The sequence below is a fragment of the Protopterus annectens genome, chromosome 15.part0, assembly GCF_019279795.1.
Source record: "Protopterus annectens isolate FY-2018-M chromosome 15.part0, PAN1.0, whole genome shotgun sequence".
Taxonomy (NCBI): Eukaryota; Metazoa; Chordata; order Ceratodontiformes; family Protopteridae; genus Protopterus; species Protopterus annectens.
Genome location: NC_056749.1, coordinates 34274992 through 34296934, shown reverse-complemented (window position 1 = coordinate 34296934; position 21943 = coordinate 34274992). Strand labels below are relative to the sequence as shown.

The 21943-nt window shown below is 42.0% G+C and overlaps 1 protein-coding gene across 1 annotated transcript in view; it reads left to right on the top strand.

Moving 5' to 3' along the window:
• The window catches only part of YJU2B (YJU2 splicing factor homolog B), a 986874-nt gene that overhangs the window by 814281 nt on the left and 150650 nt on the right, over positions 1-21943 (top strand). Inside the window, exon 7 of the mRNA XM_044057152.1 lies at positions 5402-5462. Coding sequence (XP_043913087.1) covers positions 5402-5462 — 61 coding nt within the window. The remainder of the gene's footprint in view (positions 1-5401; positions 5463-21943) is intronic.

Genomic DNA, 21943 nt, shown 5'->3' with positions numbered 1-21943 from the left:
AAAAGCCTTACTTCTAGCTATTACTTCAGCAAGAAGAGTGTCTGAGTTACAGGCACTAATGGCGGTGGAGCCCATCATTATTTTCCATGCTAACAGGGTTTCCCTCAGGACTCACCCTTCCTTTATGCCCAAGGTTGTATCCAGTGTGGCTTTAAACCAATCCATCTATTTGCCAATATTTTTCTCTAATCCTTAGAATAGAGGAGAATGGATCCTGCACTCCTTGAACATGCACAGACAGCTCAGGTTCTACCTTGATAGGGCTAAGCCTTTCAGAAAATCTGACCAGCTACTAGTCAGCTTTGCTACAGGGGCAGAGGGCAAGGCCATTTCGAAGCAAACCATTTCCAAATGGATAGCACACTGCATCCATTTCTGCTACAAGCACCATGGAAAACCTACCCCTCTGGGGATCAGAACTGATTCCACTAGAGCTACTTCAACCTCTACGACATTTCTCAGGGGGGTTCCCACCAGGGACATCCTGGAAGCTGCAACCTGGAGTTCTGTACACACCATCAAGCATTACCACTTACCTATTTTTTCTAAATCCAGAGCTGGATTTGCTACAGTAGTCTTAAAAGGCCTGCTAGCCAGCCCCAACACTTCTTGACTGCCTCCACCCTTCCTCAGCTTTGGGAATCAACCCAAGTGTGATGACTGCAACAGTGAAACAAGAAGAACATAGTACAGTTGTGTACATTTACCATAAATGTGGATGTTCGAGTGTATTCACTGTTGCAGTCCTGGTTTCCCTCCCTCCAGCCCCCTGGCTTTCTCTATCCTTTTTACCTATCCTCTTTATGGCCATCTTTTATAGCAGGGGTATTTACTTTTTACTGGAGGTATTCCACACCATGTAATAGCTTCCTATTTTGGGGGCTCCAGACATCTCAGGGAAGAAAAACTGATGTAATGGCGTCAACTGCTTGTTTTATACCGCTGACCACCTGACATCAATGAAGAGGCGACGGCATCCGACGCAGAAATCCCAAGACTCTGGTATTCAGGCCGACTGAGGGCTACCTGCAGGCAGATAACCCAAGTGTGATGACTGCAACAGTGAATACACTTGAACATCAACATTTATGGAAGTGTACACAACTGTACTTTCCCTAGACTGACTTACTCATAGCAAGGCAAGTGTGTGGTGAATGGGTCTTCTGGTCAGGTCCAGACAGACTACAGAATTTAGAGTCTCTCTGAGAATCTTCTTAAATTAATATCTCAGATATTACTAGCTGGGATAGATTGCAGAATAGCATAATTTATTGTCATCTGACTCTATCCCAGGTAAAACCCCCTACTGCTGAAAGCTAGCAGTATTTAGCATCCACCTGTGAAAATACATAGACAATGGCTTTTTCTCAGGTCTTTGCAGATCCTGGAAGTCATAAAACAATAAAGCACTTCCAAGACGGTACAGAAAACTTCTCAGCACAGACATTCTGTCTGTTGCTGCAGTGAAACTGAAAGATAACATCTTTTTGTGGCCAGCCATAAAGTAATTTAATTTCAACTATTTTTCTGAAGTTTTGCAAGTTAACCTTTTGTATTCTAGTTTCCCCTGTTAAAATATATACATTTAAATAGTTTCAATAATGTATGTACATTTCTGTTGTTTTCTAGTATGGTACACTCTGGATACATCTTTATGCTCAATACTTTGTAAAATATCCTTTCAACACATGTCTGCACAAACCTAGTTTGATATTTACATGACATATAGCTCCAATACAGTTGCAACACAAGCATCTTGCATGAAGCATGTTGACATTCACAAATGCCTTGTAATTATTTACAAAATTCCAGATAGCTTGGGCTGGCGATATCTCCCTTTGTCACAACCTCATTCAATGACAGGTATCCTGGTGGCATTCAAACATACCTGTCAGTAAAGTTCTTTAATTTCCAATTTGTTGTCACCACCTCTGATATCTTTCAATTAGTTACCAGTTACATAGAACAGAAATCTCTCATATGTCCTACTCTTGAGTACGTGTATATAAAACATTGAGTACTATTATTCTTAATATCATAATTGTGCTTATGTGTAGAGGTGCGGAGCATACTTGTATTTTTTACCCCGTAGAACATCTACTGTACTCCACAATGTGCTCTGTGAAGTCACTGGTACAGTTAAAGTAGCTGATGTACTGGAATTGTGTTAAAAAAGAAAACATTAGTGAAAAAGAGACTGAGGCTGGAAACTGACCGTGTCTGTTTGGTACTCCATTAATAGTAATAGGCAGACTGTGAAGTCCCAAGGGACTCTTTCCACTAGGTTGGTAGACAACTCTAGTTTTGTCACAAAAAAAGATGTGAGAATTTGAATAGTTTGTTTGAGCGAGACAAATTTGTTTCTGGATTAAAGATCAAGATGTGGAAAAAGAGGAGCATACAAGTGTGAATGCTCTAATCAGTGTAGATGAGTTGCACAGAGTCTGTTTTATTTTAAGTTTAGACTAAGTAAGACTTTGGTGCATCAGGTTATTTTACATGTCAGTAAACTTGTACCAGTGGAGGAAATGAAGCTCAGTTCTTTACTCAAACACAGTTTTATTGTAAGCCACCACGAGACAACCAAAAGGCAAATTCCAGAAAACTTGTCACAAGCACTTGTGACAAGTTTTCTGGAATTTGCCTTTTGGTTGTCTCGTGGTGGCTTACAATAAAACTGTGTTTGAGTAAAGAACTGAGCTTCATTTCCTCCACTGGTACAATTCTATTTGGTGAGTTGTTGTTTTGGTACTAGCCTCCTTTGGATTTGTCTATGTCAGTAAACTTATTGTGTATTACATGTCAGTAAACTTATTGTGTATATTGCAGAGTATATCAGATGTGGTCTGTTTTACTAGGGCTAAAACCATGCGAACACTCCACAGCCATATGTATGAGCACAGCTGTGATATTAAGAACAAGAATCCTTTGAATACTTTGTCGATGTACCCAGGAGTGTGACTTGTATAAGAGTTTTGTACTGTGTAATTGATATCCAGTTGGAAAGATACCTGGGGTGCTAATACAGAGAACAAAGTGGAAATTACAGCATTTTATTGGCAAGTGTTTTTAGATGCTGCCAACTTTTGCTGGTTGAATGTTATCATTAATTTTAAATCTGTTAGAAAGTAGAGCTCTGATGCATATATGATGATATAATAGTACTTTTTAGATTTTATTTGACTCTTTTTTTTTTTTTTTTTTTTTTTTAGTTGCATAATTGAATGCTAGATTCATGTTCTTTTGGTGAAGTGCTAACAACTTGATTAAGTTGAGAGGTCTGTTAGAAATCATGACAAAAGTGCTTTCTGTTTTGTTTATTTGGTAATTAGATTAAATTAATGTTTTTATGTTAGCTCTGTCTTACTCATGCCCTTTCATCTCTTTTTTTTTTTTTTTTGTCATTTTATGTCTTTGGTTAGTCTATTATTAAGGTAGTGATTGATTTATTAATGTGCTGTATTTCCTTTTATCAAGACATTATTGGAAACCCTGGCAAAGGACAGTTGCATCTGTCTGTAGCTATTTGTAAACCTTCCTTTATCGGTACATCTCTTACTTATACTCCTTATTGCAGTATTAAATACCTGTTTTCCTTGTGCATTCGTGAGCCAATGTGATTGCAACAAGGTTTACAGATATACGATAGCAAAAACGAAACACCACCAGGCCACTGGAAAATCCACCAAATTTATTGCACTTCACGATAAAACAGGCTTTCATCCATCAATGTCAGGACTTCATCAGAACATCCATTTTAAACAACCCAACCCTTTTACACAATTACATACCATTCAATTACCCAATTAATTGCTTCATCACTATTTAAAATCACACTAACTTTAATTAAAATTGACATAAAAATTAACCTAAAATATTTTTTAACTTTATTCCAGAAATACTAACATTTTCATTTATACCTGGATAACTAGTTGTGTCTAACCGCAACTGCCATTTTAACTCACAGATATCCAAATCCACATCCAATATCCTGCCTTGTTGATCTTTGACTATCTGTTGTAACACCAAAAATTTAAAACCATGCCCATTATACATTGAAATGTCTCTCCTCAAGGCATTAGTGAGTTTTCCATTTTTGATATCCAACAAATGCTCACCAATTATATCCTTGAAACGTCTACACGTCTTTCCAATATAATATACTGGACAGTGTTCCCACTTGGCCATATAGACCACATTCTTACTCATACAATTAAAATGCCCTTGCATGTAAATATTTTTTCCATTTAGACAAAATTTGTCCTTGGTCACCATTATATATCTATAATATGTTTCAAGGATACCCGCGGTGGTGGTGCTGCGGTAGCGTTGTCACCTCACATCGTGACGCTGTCCGGTTCGATTCTCAGCTAGAGCGTCTTCTGCATGGAGATATGCGTGAATAGGCATACCTTCGTTGAAGGTTGTGCGTCAGGGCTGGTAACTCGGCACGTAAAAATCAACTAACAATCATTAACGGACCGGAGTTCCGTTGTGGTGACCCCTAACTGGGAAAAGCCGAAAGACACAAGTATGTTTCAAGGATAGAATTGGTGAGCATTTGTTGGATATCAAAAATGGAAAACTCACTAATGCCTTGAGTACAGACATTTCAATGTATAATGGGCATGGTTTTAAATTTTTGGTGTTAAAACAAATAGTCAAAGATCAACAAGGCAGGATATTGGATGTGGATTTGAAATTCTTTGAATTAAAATGGCAGTTGCATTTAAACGCAACTAGTTATCCAGGTGTAAATGAAAATGTTAGTATTTCTGGAATACTTAAGTTAAAAAATATTTTAGGTTAGTTTTTATGTCAATTTTAATTAAAGTTAGTGTGATTTTAAATAGTGATGAAGCAATTAATTGGATAATTGAATGGTATTTAATTGTATAAAAGGGCTGGGTTGTTTAAAATGGATGTTCTGATTAAGTCCTGACATTGATGGATGAAAGCGCTTAACCGGTTTTATCGTGAAGTGCAATAAATTTGGTGGATTTTCCAGTGGCCTGGTGATGTTTCGTTTTTGGTATCGTGTGTTTATTAAGGTTTACAGATATGTCTAGACAGATGTTCTTTTGTTGTGAAGGTAGTCCAGAGCAGTGTTTTTGCAAGAAATCTCATTTTGTGGGAGCGGGTGGGTGCAGGGTTGAGGAATGGTGATGCTGCTGTGTGTAGAATGAGGGTCATGAGTGGGCCCTTCAGTTCTGAGTTCCAAACATTGCAGCACTCCTATCCTGTGCCCATAAAATGTACTGACTGAGGCTGGGAATTAATTAATTTGGTTCTGCCCATCATTCATTTGAAGTGAAGCTTGCTACTTTTGTGAAAAGCATGTATTTCTTAGTCAGTTTCACTGAATGCTGTGGTGGATAACGATTTTAATTATATTTTGCAGGTGTGCGGTATAATGCGGAGAAGAAGAAGGTGGGGAATTACTACACCACACCCATCTACAGGTAAAATGGTTCTTTACATGTGGTTTTAGAGAACAGTAGACTGAATGAACTACTTCCTCAGTGTCTTTCTGAAGGGTTACTGTGTTGTCATTCCACTTGTACACAAAACTGAGTCATCTGTAATGCCACCAGATTGGCGAGTAGTGGGGGACTTGCCAGTTATCTGTTTGGATGATTCATGAGCAAAACATCCTGGGTCTGCACATTTGCACTGCATTGCCCCTAAGAACCTGGTTAAATCTGGTGGAAAGAAGAAAGATGGCATTGAACCAGCACCTCCCATCATCGGCTGATACTGAAGATGTACTTGCCTTCTCCTCCTCCTCTTCTGCCTTTTATATCAGCAGTGTCCCTCAGTAGAGCAGAATGTTCGAGTCTATATTAGAACAAACAGTTAAAATATCAAGTGTTCTAATATCGACCCATTTTCAGCGAACGCTGAAAATATTGAAGAAGCAGAAAACTGTATTTCCTAGGCAAAGAATTTGGTTGTCCGTTTCTGTTGCTTCGGTATTTTCAGAGCTTTGTTGGAAAGTTATGGGTCGGGTTCAGGTAAGTGTGCGATTGAGTGAGGGTTAGGTATGTGTGCGATTGTGGGGACATGAGGATTAGGGCGGGTTAGGGTGCGGGTTAGGTATGTGTGCGACATGAGGGTTAGGTCGCGGGTGAGGTGAGTGTGTGATAGTGACGGACCTTAGGGTTAGGGTTTGGGTTAAGGTAAGTGGATAGTTAGTGGTGTGTGTATAGTTTAGTGTAGGGTTAGGTGTAAGAGTTTAGGTGTGTGTGTGGATTGCTGTGTGTTTGATGTGCTTGTGTTGTGTGTATGTGTTTTGGAACAGCAAATTTTTTCCCTAGGAAAAAATTCACTGTTCTGAACGTTCGATGTTTGGTATTGTCGATTGGTAGGGTTCGATATTAGAACACTCGACATTTTGAATGTTAGGTGTTCTAATATAGAACTGAATGTTTTCCCTTCTTCCAACGAAAGGTGATAGGACTTCTGTGTCACAGCATGAGACTTCCTTTAGAAGGGGAGGGGCAGGCTGGACAGAAGAGGCAGAACTGGAAGACTGTTTCATGAAACAGTGATTAGTAAGAAAATGAATTGTGAGAAGGGGGAGCTACTTTATTTTTTCTACTAGTGTACTTCAGCAGTGTTGTAGAGAGAGAACTATTTTATGCCAAAGTGTTTAATTGAAGGAGTTAAGTTTCTAAAAAAAAAACTATGAAGTTCCATAGTATGTTTGCAAAATGGTCTAAGGAATGTGTTATCTTAATGAAGTGCAGCTGAAAAATCTGCATTCAGGCAACCACACTCAGACCATGACATTCTTGATATTTCAAGAAACCATTTACGGTGTGGTGTTTTCTGTTCCCCTTTATGACTGTGTGCTGTGTGTTAATAACCTTTGCATTACAAAGCATGCTATTTTTTTAATCTCATACTGCAGATATTATCTGTTGCACCATGGTGTGCTATTTCCACATGTTGCTGTTATACCTTACAGCATGGCGCAGTATGTGCTTTTATCCTTTGCAGTATGTTAAAGCTGTGTGCTTTTACCACAAGCTTCTATTCCTTTGCAGCATTTTGTGCGATCTATGGCATTACTTCAGATTGTTTTCACACAGCTGGTGGACTGTGTGCTATTTCAGACTGAGGTCTTTTGAAGTCTTGTATGCTCTGCACTGTTAATGCATTCTGCTGCCATCCATTGTACCATGATTCATTGCATATTGTTACTACATACTGCTTTTAATCTTGTAATGTGGTGTTGTGTCTATTTTGTTATCGTTTGCTGATGTTTGTCTTTTCAGCATTGTGTACTGTTTAACAATTGCTATACTTTTCCCTTTGCAGCATTGTGGACTCCCTGCTGTTAGCACATGGATTGCTCATTGTTGCAGCATTGTGCATTATGTATTATTGCCAGAAGCTGCTACTGTTACTGTACACAAGTGTGATGCATTTTGTGCCATTTGCCATGTGTTTGTGTTACTCACTACACCATAGCACTATCTACCCTTTTACTTTTACAGCATTGTACACCATAAACTGCTACCCTTTATTCCAAAGTCTTTATTACCTGTAATTGAAAGAGTTGCATTTCTAAAAACTATGAAGTTCCTTAGTATGTTTGCAAAATGGTCATAAGGAATGTTTTATTTTAATGCATGGTATGTTGTACATTGTTAAATTTTGCAACATGGTGCAGGGTTACCATGCTGCTGTTACTGTTCCGAGTACTGTATACAGTTACAACACGTTGCTGTTAATCCTGTAAAATGTGGCACGTACTGCACTGTTGCCATATGCTGCTGTTACTTTTTCAGAGTAGTGTGCTCTGTACTATTAACACATGCTGCTCTTACTTTTCCAGCGTGATGTGCTCTGTACTATTAACTCCTGCTGCTGTTACTTTTCTAGCATGATGTGCTGTGTACTATTAACACATACTGCTCTTACTTTCCCAGCGTGATGTGCTCTGTACTATTAACACATGCTGCTCTTACTTCCCCAGCATGATGTGCTCTGTACCATTAACACATGCTGCTGTTACTTTTGCAGAGTAGTGTGCTCTGTACTATTAACACATGCTGCTGTTACTTTCCCAGCGTGATGTGCTTTGTACTATTAACACATGCTGCTGTTACTTTCCCAGCATGATGTGCTCTATACTATTAACACATGCTGCTGTTACTTTCCCAGCGTGATGTGCTCTGTGCTGTTAACACATGCTGCTGTTACTTTCCCAGGGTGATGTGCTCTGTACTATTAACTCATGCTGCTGTTACTTTCCCAGCGTGATGTGCTCTGTACTATTAACACATGCTGCTGTTACTTTCCCAGGGTGATGTGCTCTGTACTATTAACTCATGCTGCTGTTACTTTTGCAGAGTAGTGTGCTCTATTCTATTAACTCATGCTGCTGTTACTTTCCGAGCGTGATGAGCTCTGTGCTATTAACACATGCTGACCTTACTTTTCCAGCGTGACGTGCTCTGTACTGTTAACTCATGCTGCTGTTACTTTTCCAGCGTGATGTGCTCTGTACTATTAACACATGCTGCTCTTACTTTTCCAGCGTGATGTGCTCTGTGCTATTAACACATGCTACCACTGTGATGTGCTCTGTGCTATTAACTCATGCTGCTTTTACTTTTCCAGAGTGATGTGCTCTGTGCTTTTAACACATGCTGCTGTTATTTTCCAGCGTGATGTGCTCTAGGCTATTGACACATGCTGCTATTACTTTCCCAGCATGATGTGCAATGTACTATTAACTCATACTGCTTTTACTTTTCCAGCGTGATGTGCTCTGTACTATTAACTCATGCTGCTGTTACTTTTCCAGCGTGATATGCTGTGTGCTATTAACTCATGCTGCTCTTACTTTTCCAGCGTGATGTGCTCTGTGCTATTAACACATGCTACTACTGTGATGTGCTCTGTGCTATTAACTCATGCTGCTTTTACTTTTCCAGCGTGATGTGCTCTGTGCTATTAACACATGCTGCTGTTACTTTTCCAGCATGATGTGCTCTGTACTATTAACTCATGCTGCTGATGTCCTTCATGGATGCATCTGCAGTCATAACAACTGGGTTGTCCTGTTGTCAGGCAGCCCTTCAGTCGGCCGGATTCCAAAGTCCGGGTCCGGCTTCGGCTGATGTCGCACTTCACCCGACGTCATCTCTGTTGGACTTCGGGTATAAAAGCATCAGCCGACGCCATTTTCTTCAGTCTTTCTTGCCGCGTGGCGCCCGAAGCAGAAGCTGTTCGCAAGTGCCGGTCGGTCGGATCCAGAGATTACTTCTACCGAATACTACTTCGAAGACTTCTAAAGCTAAGTACCCTGTTGGGGACTCTTTCTTGCCTCAGCCGATGTCAGAAAAAGTTAATAATTGTTTAACCTGTGGGAAACAAATACCAAGATTTCCACTCTTACTGCCTGCCTTGCTTAGGCCCAGCCCACGACGTAGCAGCCTGTTCGTCCTGTGCTTCTTTCAACCGACGAACGCTTAGACGTCGGTCGGAGTTTGCAGAACAGTTTTTCGGTTCTGATTTTGTGTACATTATGCCGTCGGATCCTCCGACTACGCATTCTGCCAAAAAACGCAAAGAAAAAGACCGACACTCGCGGTCCGCGGTTTCGGCCGAAACCACGGTTAAGCAAACCGCGAGTGTCTCGGTTTCGGCCAAAACCGAGAAAACTGATCAAAATACAGCTGAATCTATCTCTACAACTGAGGTCCCTGCTAACACTCTTGAATCGGCCTCAGAAATTTTACCCACTACGGTGCTTACCACTGACTTATCAGACACCATTCCCTTGGATGTCTCTACCCCAGCACGTGGTGCTGCTAGGCCTCCAGCAGCCATGTCCATTAAGGCCTTCGCCAGGGCTAAAGCAGCCAAGACTACTAAAACAGTGCCTGTTAAACCCCCCTCAACCAGGCCCTCTTCCAGTTCTCAAATGCTTACTTTGGCAGAAGATTTAATTTCATTAATTAGAGGATCTCAATCTCACCCAGACAGGGCCTCTCAGCCCCCAGAGAAGAGACCTAGGGCAGAGCCCCATGAGCCAGTGTCCTCTGATGATTCTGCTGATGAATCAGACATAACTGACCAGCCAGAGGCTCCTTTCTCCAATTTTGAAGATTCTGATGCTGAAGAATCCATTCCAGCTGCTTCCCCACCAGAAGAATTCTCCTTTGGGGAAACCTTGCATGCCATGCGAGAACAGTTCCAATGGCAGCAACAGGATTTTTCAGACTCCAGGAAAAGACTTAGGACCTTTTGCACCTTCCACAGCACAGGCCCTTAGCTATACCTCCTGTTCTCTCTGTGGTGGATGATGCTTTCAATGATGTCTGCTCCGCTCCAGATTCTTTACCCCCAGCCCCTGCCAAACCAGACAGATTTTACAGGGTGCCAGATACTCATCACCACCTTTACAAGGCCCCTCTTGCAGACCCCGAAACTATTTCCCAGGGTCCCAAGGCAGTTGCCGCGACCATAGCTAAAAACCCTGTTCCTTCTGAAAGGGAAGCAAGGTCATTAGACAGATGGGGTAAAAAGGTTTACACTTCAGCCACTCTCTCAGCTAGAGCTTTAAACTGTCAGTTTCACATGATACAATACCAAGAGTTTATGCTTGATCAGTTAACTAAAAAGCTAACCACTGATGAATCTCTTGATAAGAAATATGTATTAGAAATGGTAAATAACATACAGCAAGTTAGTAACCATTCTTTAAAATGTGGCTATGATGCACTGGAGGCTTCATTTAGATCAGCCATGACTGGCACTGTAATTAGAAGGCATGCATGGCTAAAGGAGCAAGCTTTACCGGATCATGTTAAATCTAAATTGCTAGATGCTCCTATGGATAAAACAAGTTTGTTTGGTACACCTGCCCAACAGGTTATGAAGAAAATGGAAGAAAAGGCAAAATCAGTCCAGACAGTTAAAGATTTCTTGCAGGTTCAACCCCAAGGTTTAGCAGGAACTGGCCTGCCAAAAATTGGTCCTTTCCTGACTCCACAAGACCTCAAAGGGGCAGGAATAGATGTTCCAGAGGCAGAAACCAATCCAGAGGAGGTGCCTACAGAGGACGACAGTGGCAAGGTAACAACAGAGGCACAGACTCAACACCTGCCACTACATCAACACAGCCACAGTGACTTAATCCTAAACCCGCCTACCAGGGAACAAATAGCAGCTCCTCTAGGCGGAAAGCTAACCTTATTTTCAAAAAACTGGCACCACATAACAAAGGACAAGTGGATTTTACGAACCATAGATCAAGGTTACCGATTCCACTTCCACACTTTACCAGACAAAAGAGGAATGCCAAATCTACCTCCAAATCAAAAGACAGAGGCTCTACAACAGATAATGGAGTTAGCAAACATGAGAGCTGTGGAGAAAGTGCCAACAGCAGAGCAAGGAAAGGGGTTCTACTCCAGACTATTCCTAGTGCCAAGAAAGGAAAAAAGTTGGAGACCAATTCTAGACCTGTCCACCCTGAATACTTACATCATTGTCCCAAAATTCAAAATGCTGACCCTACAGCAACTTCTTCCCATGCTGGGCAAGGAGTGTTGGCTGGTAACTCTAGATCTCAAGGAGGCATACCTGCATCGTCCCCATTCGACCAATCTGCAGAAGATACCTCAGATTTCTTGCAGGATCAGAGCACTATCAATTCTCAGCATTGCCCTTTGGCTTATCTACTGCGCCCAGAGTATTCACAAAATGCCTGGCATCAGTAATCGCCCATTGCAGACTACAGGAATTCAAATTTATCCATACCTGGACGACTGCCTGATACAAGGAGACAACAAAAGCAAGCTGACAACAGATTTACAAAGGGTCATTTACTTGCTTCAAGCACTGGGATACACAGTCAATTTACAAAAGTCAAGACTGATACCATCCCAGACAAGAACTTTCCTGGGAGCGGAATTGGACACAGTAAGACAAATGGCATTCCTAACTACAGAAAAACAAAAAGAACTCCCTCTTTACTTCTTGGCACTAACAAAACTGAACAAGTTAACAGCAAGAAAGGTACTGCAGGCCTTGGGTTTCATGGCATCATGCATAATCTTGGTTCCATTTGCCAGACTACATATGAGAAAACTACAGTGGTACCTAAAGAATTTATGGTCCCAACACAGACACAGCCTAGAAACGGAAAACCCACTAATACCATGCTTAAAACAGGAGTTCCTATGGTGGGCTCAGGCATGCCAGTCAAACCCAGGCCTGCCCTTTCGCAAGGGTCAAGCAAGCCAGACCATCACAACAGATGCTTCAGACCTAGGATGGGGGGCGCATATGCTGGACAAATGCGTACAAGGATTGTGGACACAGGACCAACTTCACCTGCACATAAACCTAAAAGAAATGCTGGCAGTAAAACTGGCAATCCAAAAGTTCAGACCATTTCTCAAGGAGAACCACTTGATGATAAGGACAGACAACACCACAGTCATGTGGTACATCAACAAACAGGGAGGCACTCATTCTTACCCCCTATGCAGAATGACTTTGGAGCTGTGGACCCTGGCACTCAGCTACAACATCCAGTTACAGGCAATATTTGTGCCAGGAAAAGAAACCTCTCTAGCAGATATGTTAAGCAGGACCACATCGGATGCCCACGAATGGCAGCTGCACCCGGATATCTTCAAGACCATCTCGAAGAAATGGGGAATGCCTCAGATAGATCTATTCGCATCACCTCTCAATCACCAGCTCAAAAAAATCTGCACAAGGACATTCCACCCACTAGCATGGAAAGTGGACTCGCTCTCCTTCAGCTGGAAAGGCCTAACAGCATATGCATTCCCACCTCTTCCCTTGATACACAAAGTACTACTAAAAATCAAGGAGGAACGTCCAAGAATAATCCTGATAGCTCCAAACTGGCCAAGACAGCATTGGTACCCACTGCTGAGGAGCATGTCTCGAACAATATGTGGCCAATTCCCTGATGCCTTTGATGCTAACTCAGAACAACTTCAGCACCATGCATCCAAACCTAAAAACGCTGCAACTGACTGCATGGAACATCGCATAGCAGCTGCTAATACAGAACTTTCACAAAGAGTTAAAGACATTATTCTTGAAGCACGCAGGCCTTCAACTAGAAGGAATTATGCTGGGAAATGGAAAAGGTTTGTCATTTGGAGCTCTGAAAGAGGAAAAGATGTATCAAACATAGATATGCCTAACATTCTGGAGTATCTGGCCGAACTACTTCATTCAGGCCTGTCCTACTCCTCCATCAAGATTCATGCATCAGCTATTTCAGCAGAATACAGTTTTGATCCACCTGTTTTTTCACACCCTTTGCTCAGGCAGTTCCTCAGAGGAATCAAGAATGTAAAACCTCCAAGGAAACCACCATTGCCAGCTTGGGACTTGAACTTTGTGCTAGAAAAATTGACACTATCACCTTTTGAACCAGCAGCAACAGCAGACCTACAACACCTGTCATGGAAAACTGCTTTCCTACTGGCAATTACTTCAGCAAGGAGGGTTTCAGAACTACAGGCCTTAATGGCAGTGCAACCCTTTCTAATCTTCCACCAAGATAGAGTGTCCATGAGGACTAATCCTACATTTCTGCCTAAGGTGGTATCCAGAGTGTCTTTAAACCAGGCAATCCACCTGCCTACCTTCTTTCCCAACCCACAAAACAGAGGGGAAAGAATACTGCATACCTTGGATGTACATAGACAGCTACGCTACTACTTGGACAGAACAAAAATAGCAGAAAGACTGACCAACTTTTCGTAGCCTATGCAACAGGAAGGGAAGGAAAAGCTATTTCCAAACAGACAATCTCCAAATGGATAGGAAATTGCATACGATTCTGTTACTCCTTCCATGGAAAGCCAATTCCACAGAACATAAGACCTCATTCTACAAGGGCAACAGCCACTACCACAGCTTTCTTACGAGGAGTGGCTACCAAAGACATTATTGAGGCGGCTACTTGGACCTCCGTGCATACATTTGCCAAGCATTATAATTTACCTCTATATTCCAGATCCCGAGCAGGGTTTGCCACTGCTGTTCTGCAAGGGATCCTAAACACACCATAATTTACTTTTATCCTCCTCCCCTAGTTGGCTATGGTATTCTACCCAGTTGTTATGACTGCAGATGCATCCATGAAGGACATAGTACAGTTTTGTACCTACCATAAATGTAGATGTCCGAATTGGATAGCATCTGCAGTCAGGATTACCCTCCCTCCTTCCCCTCTGTGGTACTCCTAGGGTGTTTACCCTTCTAATAGCTAGCTAGTGGGGGGATTTCTTTCATGGTGTATTTGTTTGTGTTTATGTACATACATGCTTATTTTTGTGTTTACCTCTATCTTTTGGAAACATTGGCATCTATCCAAAATTTTTAGCCTTCTATAGGGCTTCTGGCATCTGGGGCAAGAAACACTGAAGAAAATGGCGTCGGCTGATGCTTTTATACCCGAAGTCCAACAGAGATGACGTCGGGTGAAGTGCGACATCAGCCGGAGCCGGACCCGGACTTTGGAATCCGGCCGACTGAAGGGCTGCCTGACGACAGGACAACCCAGTTGTTATGACTGCAGATGCTATCCAATTCGGACATCTACATTTATGGTAGGTACAAAACTGTACTTTACTTTCCCAGCATGATGTGCTCTGTACTATTAACACATGCTTCTCTTACTTTTCCAGCGTGATGTGCTCTGTGCTATTAATTCATGCTGCTGTTACTTTTCCAGCATGATGTGCTCTGTACTATTTACTCATGCTGCTGTTACTTTCCCAGCGTGATGTGCTCTGTACTATTAACTCATGCTGCTGTTATATTTTCCAGCGTGATGTGCTCTGTTGTATTAACTCATGCTGCTGTTACTTTCCTAGCGAGTTGTGCTCTGTAATATTAACACATGCTCCTGTTACTTTCCCAGCGTGATGTGCTCTGTATTAACTCATGCTGCTGTTACTTTCCCAGCATGATGTGCTCTGTATTATTAACTCATGCTGCTGTTATATTTTCCAGCATGATGTGCTCTGTGCTGTTAACTCATGTTGCTGTTACTTTCCCATCGTGATGTGCTCTGTGCTATTAACACATGCTGCTGTTACTTTTCCAGCGTGATGTGCTCTGTGCTATTAACTCATGCTGGTGTTATTTTCCCAGAGTGATGTGCTCTGCACTATTAACTCATTCTGCTGTTACTTTCTTAGCGTGATGTGCTCTGTACTATTAACTCATGCTGCAGTTACATTTACAGCGTGATGTGCTCTGTACTGTTATCTCATGCTGCTGTTACTTTTCCAGCGTGATGTGCTCTGTACTATTAACACATGCTGCTGCTACTTTCCCAGCCTGATGTGCTCTGTACTATTAACTCATGCTGCAGTTACATTTCCAGCGTGATGTGCTCTGTACTATTAACTCATGCTGCTCTTACTTTTCCAGCGTGATGTGCTCTGTACTATTAACACATGCTGCTCTTACTTTTCCAGCGTGATGTGCTCTGGGCTACTAACACATGCTGCTATTACTTTCCCAGCATGATGTGCAATGTACTATTAACTCATACTGCTTTTACTTTCCCAGCGTGATGTGCTCTGTACTATTAACTCATGCTGCTATTAATTTTCCAGCGTGATGTGCTCTGTGCTATTAACACATGCTGCTCTTACTTTTCCAGAGTGATGAGCTCTGTACTATTAACTCATGCTGCTCTTACTTTTCCAGCGTGATGTGCTCTGTACTATTAACACATGCTGCTGTTACTTTTCCAGCGTGATGTGCTCTGTGCTATTAACTCATGCTGCTGTTACTTTCCCAGCATGATGTGCTCTGTACTATTAACACATGCTTCTCTTTTCCAGCGTGATGTGCTCTGTGCTATTAATTCATGCTGCTGTTACTTTTCCAGCGTGATGTGCTCTGTACTATTTACTCATGCTGCTGTTACTTTCCCAGCGTCATGTGCTCTGTACTATTAACTCATGCCGCTGTTATATTTTCCAGCGTGATGTGCTCTGTTGTATTAACTCATGCTGCTGTTACTTTCCTAGCGAGTTGTGCTCTGTACTATTAACACATGCTGCTGTTACTTTCCCAGCGTGATGTGCTCTGTATTATTGACTCATGCTGCTACTTTCCCAGCGTGATGTGCTCTGTATTATTAACTCATGCTGCTGTTATATTTTCCAGCATGATGTGCTCTGTGCTGTTAACTCATGTTGCTGTTACTTTCCCATCGTGATGTGCTCTGTACTATTTACTCATGCTGCTGTTACTTTTCCAGCATGATGTGCTCTGTACATTTAACGCATGCTGCTGTTACTTTTCCAGCATGATGTGCTCTGTACATTTAACGCATGCTGCTGTTACTTTTCCAGCGTGATGTGCTCTGTACTATTAATACATGTTGTTACTTTTGCAGCATGATGTGCTCTATGCTATTAACACATGCTGCTGTTACTTTTCCAGAGTGATGTGCTCTGTACTATTAACTCATGCTGCTGTTACTTTTCCAGCGTGATGTGCTCTGTACTATTAACTCATGCTGCTGTTACTTTTCCAGCGTGATGTGCTCTGTACTGTTAATACATGCTGTTGTTACTTTTCCAGCATGATGTGCTCTGTACATTTAACGCATGCTGCTGTTACTTTTCCAGCATGATGTACTCTGTACATTTAACGCATGCTGCTGTTACTTTTCCAGCGTGATGTGCTCTGTACTATTAACACATGCTGCTGTTACTTTTCCAGCGTGATGTGCTCTGTACTATTAACTCATGCTGCTGTTACTTTCCCAGCATGATGTGCTCTGTACTATTAACACATGCTTCTCTTACTTTTCCAGCGTGATGTGCTCTGTGCTATTAATTCATGCTGCTGTTACTTCTCCAACGTGATGTGCTCTGTTCTATTAACTCATGCTGCTGTTACTTTTCCAGCGTGATGTGCTCTGTTCTATTAACTCATGCTGCTGTTACTTTCCTAGCGAGTTGTGCTCTGTACTATTAACTCATGCTGCTGTTACTTTTCCAGCGTGATGTGCTTTGTGCTATTAACGCATGCTGCTGTTACTTTCCCACCGTGATGTGCTCCCTGCTATTAACTCATGCTGGTGTTACTTTCCCAACGTGATGTGCTCTGTGCTATTAACACATGTTGCTCTTACTTTGCCAGCATGATGTGCTCTGTAGTATTAACTCATGCTGATGTTACTTTCCCAGCGTGATATGCTCTGTACTGTTAACTCATGCTGCTGTTGCTTTCCCAGCGTGATGTGCTCTGTATTAACTCATGCTGCTGTTACTTTTCCAGCGTGATGTGCTCTGTGATATTAACACATGCTGCTGCTACTTTTCCAGCGTGATGTGCTCTGTACTATTAACACATGCTTCTCTTACTTTTCCAGCGTGATGTGCTCTGTACTATTAACTCATGCTGCTGTTACTTTTCCAGCGTGATGTGCTTTGTTCTATTAACTCATGCTGCTCTTACTTTTCCAGCGTGATGTGCTCTGTACTATTAACTCATGCTGCTGTTACTTTTCCAGCGTGATGTGCTCTGTACTATTAACTCATGCTGCTGTTACTTTCCCAGGGTGATGTGCTCTGTTCTATTAACTCATGCAGCTCTTACTTTTCCAGCGTGATGTGCTCTGTACTATTAACTCATGCTGTTGTTACTTTTCCAGAGTGATGTGCTCTGTGCTTTTAACACATGCTGCTCTTACTTTTCCAGCGTGATGTGCTCTGGGCTATTTAACACATGCTGCTGTTACTTTTCCAGCGTGATGTGCTCTGTACTATTAACTCATGCTGCTGTTACTTTCCCAGCATGATGTGCTCTGTACTATTAACACATGCTTCTCTTACTTTTCCAGCGTGATGTGCTCTGTGCTATTAATTCATGCTACGGTTACTTTTCCAGCGTGATGTGCTCTGTTTTATTAACTCATGCTGATGTTACTTTTCCAGCGTGATGTGCTCTGTTCTATTAACTCGTGCTGCTGTTACTTTCCTAGCGAGTTGTGCTCTGTACTATTAACTCATGCTGCTGTTACTTTTCCAGCGTGATGTGCTTTGTGCTATTAACACATGCTGCTGTTACCTTCCCACCGTGATGTGCTCCCTGTTATTAACTCATGCTGGTGTTACTTTCCCAACGTGATGTGCTCTGTGCTATTAACACATGTTGCTCTTACTTTGCCAGCATGATGTGCTTTGTACTATTAACACATGCTGCTGTTACTTTTCCAGCGGGATGTGCTTTGTTCTATTAAATCATGCTGCTGTTACTTTCCCAGCATAATGTGCTCTGTACTATTAACACATGCTTCTCTTTTCCAGCGTGATGTGCTCTGTGCTATTAATTCATGCTGCTGTTACTTTTCCAGCGTGATGTGCTCTGTACTATTTACTCATGCTGCTGTTACTTTCCCAGCATCATGTGCTCTGTACTATTAACTCATGCTGCTGTTATATTTTCCAGCGTGATGTGCTCTGTTGTATTAACTCATGCTGCTGTTACTTTCCTAGCAAGTTGTGCTCTGTACTATTAACACATGCTGCTGTTACTTTCCCAGCGTGATGTGCTCTGTATTATTGACTCATGCTGCTGTTACTTTCCCATCGTGATGTGCTCTGTACTATTTACTCATGCTGCTGTTACTTTTCCAGCATGATGTGCTCTGTACATTTAACGCATGCTGCTGTTACTTTTCCAGCGTGATGTGCTCTGTACTATTAACACATGCTGCTGTTACTTTTCCAGCGTGATGTGCTCTGTACTATTAACACATGCTTCTCTTACTTTTCCAGCGTGATGTGCTCTGTGCTATTAATTCATGCTGCTGTTACTTCTCCAGCGTGATGTGCTTTGTTCTATTAACTCATGCTGCTGTTACTTTCCTAGTGAGTTGTGCTCTGTACTATTAACTCATGCTGCTGTTACTTTCCCACCGTGATGTGCTCCCTGCTATTAACTCATGCTGGCGTTTCCCAATGTGATGTGCTCTATGCTATTAACACATGTTGCTCTTACTTTGCCAGCATGATGTGCTCTGTATTAACTCATGCTGCTCTTACTTTTCCAGCGTGATGTGCTCTGTACTATTAACACATGCTGCTGCTACTTTTCCAGCGTGATGTGCTCTGTACTATTAACACATGCTGCTCTTACTTTTCCAGCGTGATGTGCTCTGTACTATTAACTCATGCTGCTGTTACTTTTCCAGAGTGATGTGCTCTGTGCTATTAACACATGCTGCTCTTACTTTTCCAGCGTGATGTGCTCTGTGCTATTAATTCATGCTGCTGTTACTTTTCCAGCGTGATGTGCTCTGTACTATTTACTCATGCTGCTGTTACTTTCCCAGCATCATGTGCTCTGTACTATTAACTCATGCTGCTGTTATATTTTCCAGCGTGATGTGCTCTGTTGTATTAACTCATGCTGCTGTTACTTTCCTAGCAAGTTGTGCTCTGTACTATTAACACATGCTGCTGTTACTTTCCCAGCGTGATGTGCTCTGTATTATTGACTCATGCTGCTGTTACTTTCCCATCGTGATGTGCTCTGTACTATTTACTCATGCTGCTGTTACTTTTCCAGCATGATGTGCTCTGTACATTTAACGCATGCTGCTGTTACTTTTCCAGCGTGATGTGCTCTGTACTATTAACACATGCTGCTGTTACTTTTCCAGCGTGATGTGCTCTGTACTATTAACACATGCTTCTCTTACTTTTCCAGCGTGATGTGCTCTGTGCTATTAATTCATGCTGCTGTTACTTCTCCAGCGTGATGTGCTTTGTTCTATTAACTCATGCTGCTGTTACTTTCCTAGTGAGTTGTGCTCTGTACTATTAACTCATGCTGCTGTTACTTTCCCACTGTGATGTGCTCCCTGCTATTAACTCATGCTGGCGTTTCCCAATGTGATGTGCTCTATGCTATTAACACATGTTGCTCTTACTTTGCCAGCATGATGTGCTCTGTATTAACTCATGCTGCTCTTACTTTTCCAGCGTGATGTGCTCTGTACTATTAACACATGCTGCTGCTACTTTTCCAGCGTGATGTGCTCTGTACTATTAACACATGCTGCTCTTACTTTTCCAGCGTGATGTGCTCTGTACTATTAACTCATGCTGCTGTTACTTTTCCAGAGTGATGTGCTCTGTGCTTTTAACACATGCTGCTGTTACTTTTCCAGCGTGATGTGCCCTGGGCTATTAACACATGCTGCTATTACTTTCCCAGCATGATGTGCAATGTACTATTAACTCATACTGCTTTTACTTTCCCAGCGTGATGTGCTCTGTACTATTAACTCATGCTGCTATTAATTTTCCAGCGTGATGTGCTCTGTGCTATTAACACATGCTGCTCTCCTTTTCCAGCGTGATGAGCTCTGTACTATTAACTCATGCTGCTCTTACTTTTCCAGCGTGATGTGCTCTGTGCTATTAACACATGCTGCTGTTACTTTCCCACTGTGATGTGCTCTGTGCTATTAACACATGCTGATGTTACTTTCCCACTGTGATGTGCTCTGTACTAGTAACTCATGCTGCTGTTACTTTTCCAGCGTGATGTGCTCTGTACTATTAACACATGCCGCTGTTACTTTTCCAGCGTGATGTGCTCTGTACTATTAACTCATGCTGCTGTTACTTTCCCAGCATGATGTGCTCTGTACTATTAACACATCTTTCTCTTTTCCAGCATGATGTGCTCTGTGCTATTAATTCATGCTGCTGTTACGTTTTCCAGCATGATGTGCTCTGTTGTATTAACTCATGCTGCTGTTACTTTCCTAGCGAGTTGTGCTCTGTACTATTAACACATGCTGATGTTACTTTCCCAGCGTGATGTGCTCTGTATTATTAACTCATGTTGCTGTTACTTTCCCATCGTGATGTGCTCTGTACTATTTACTCATGCTGCTGTTACTTTTCCAGCATGATGTGCTCTGTACATTTAACGCATGCCGCTGTTACTTTTCCAGCGTGATGTGCTCTGTACTATTAACTCATGCTGCTGTTACTTTCCCAGCATGATGTGCTCTGTACTATTAACACATGCTTCTCTTACTTTTCCAGCGTGATGTGCTCTGTGCTATTAATTCATGCTGCTGTTACTTTTCCAGAGTGATGTGCTCTGTTCTATTAACTCATGCCGCTGTTACTTTTCCAGCGTGATGTGCTTTGTGCTATTAACGCATGCTGCTGTTACTTTCCCACCGTGATGTGCTCCCTGCTATTAACTCATGCTGGTGTTACTTTCCCAACGTGATGTGCTCTGTGCTATTAACACATGTTGCTCTTACTTTGCCAGCATGATGTGCTTTGTACTATTAACACATGCTGCTGTTACTTTTCCAGCGTGATGTGCTTTGTTCTATTAAATCATGCTGCTGTTACTTTCCCAGCATGATGTTCTCTGTACTACTAACACATACTGCTGTTACTTTCCCAGCGTGAAATGCTCTGTATTCTTAACTCATGCTGCTGTTACTTTCCCAGCGTGATGTGCTTTGTAGTATTAACTCATGCTGATGTTACTTTCCCAGCGTGATGTGCTCTGTACTATTAACTCATGCTGCTGTTGCTTTCCCAGCGTGATGTGCTCTGTACTCTTAACTCATGCTGCTGTTACTTTTCCAGCGTTAATGACCTCTGTGCTATTAACTCATGCTGCTGTTACTTTTCCAGCATGATATGCTGTGTACTATTAACTCATGCTGATGTGCTTTCCCAGCGTGATGTGCTCTGTACTATTAACTCATGCTGCTCTTACTTTTCCAGCGTGATGTGCTCTGTTCTGTTAACACATGCTGCTCTTACTTTTCCAGCGTGATTTGCTGTGTGCTATTAACACATGCTGCTTTTATTTTTGCAGAGTAGTGTGCTCTGTACTATTAACACATACTGCT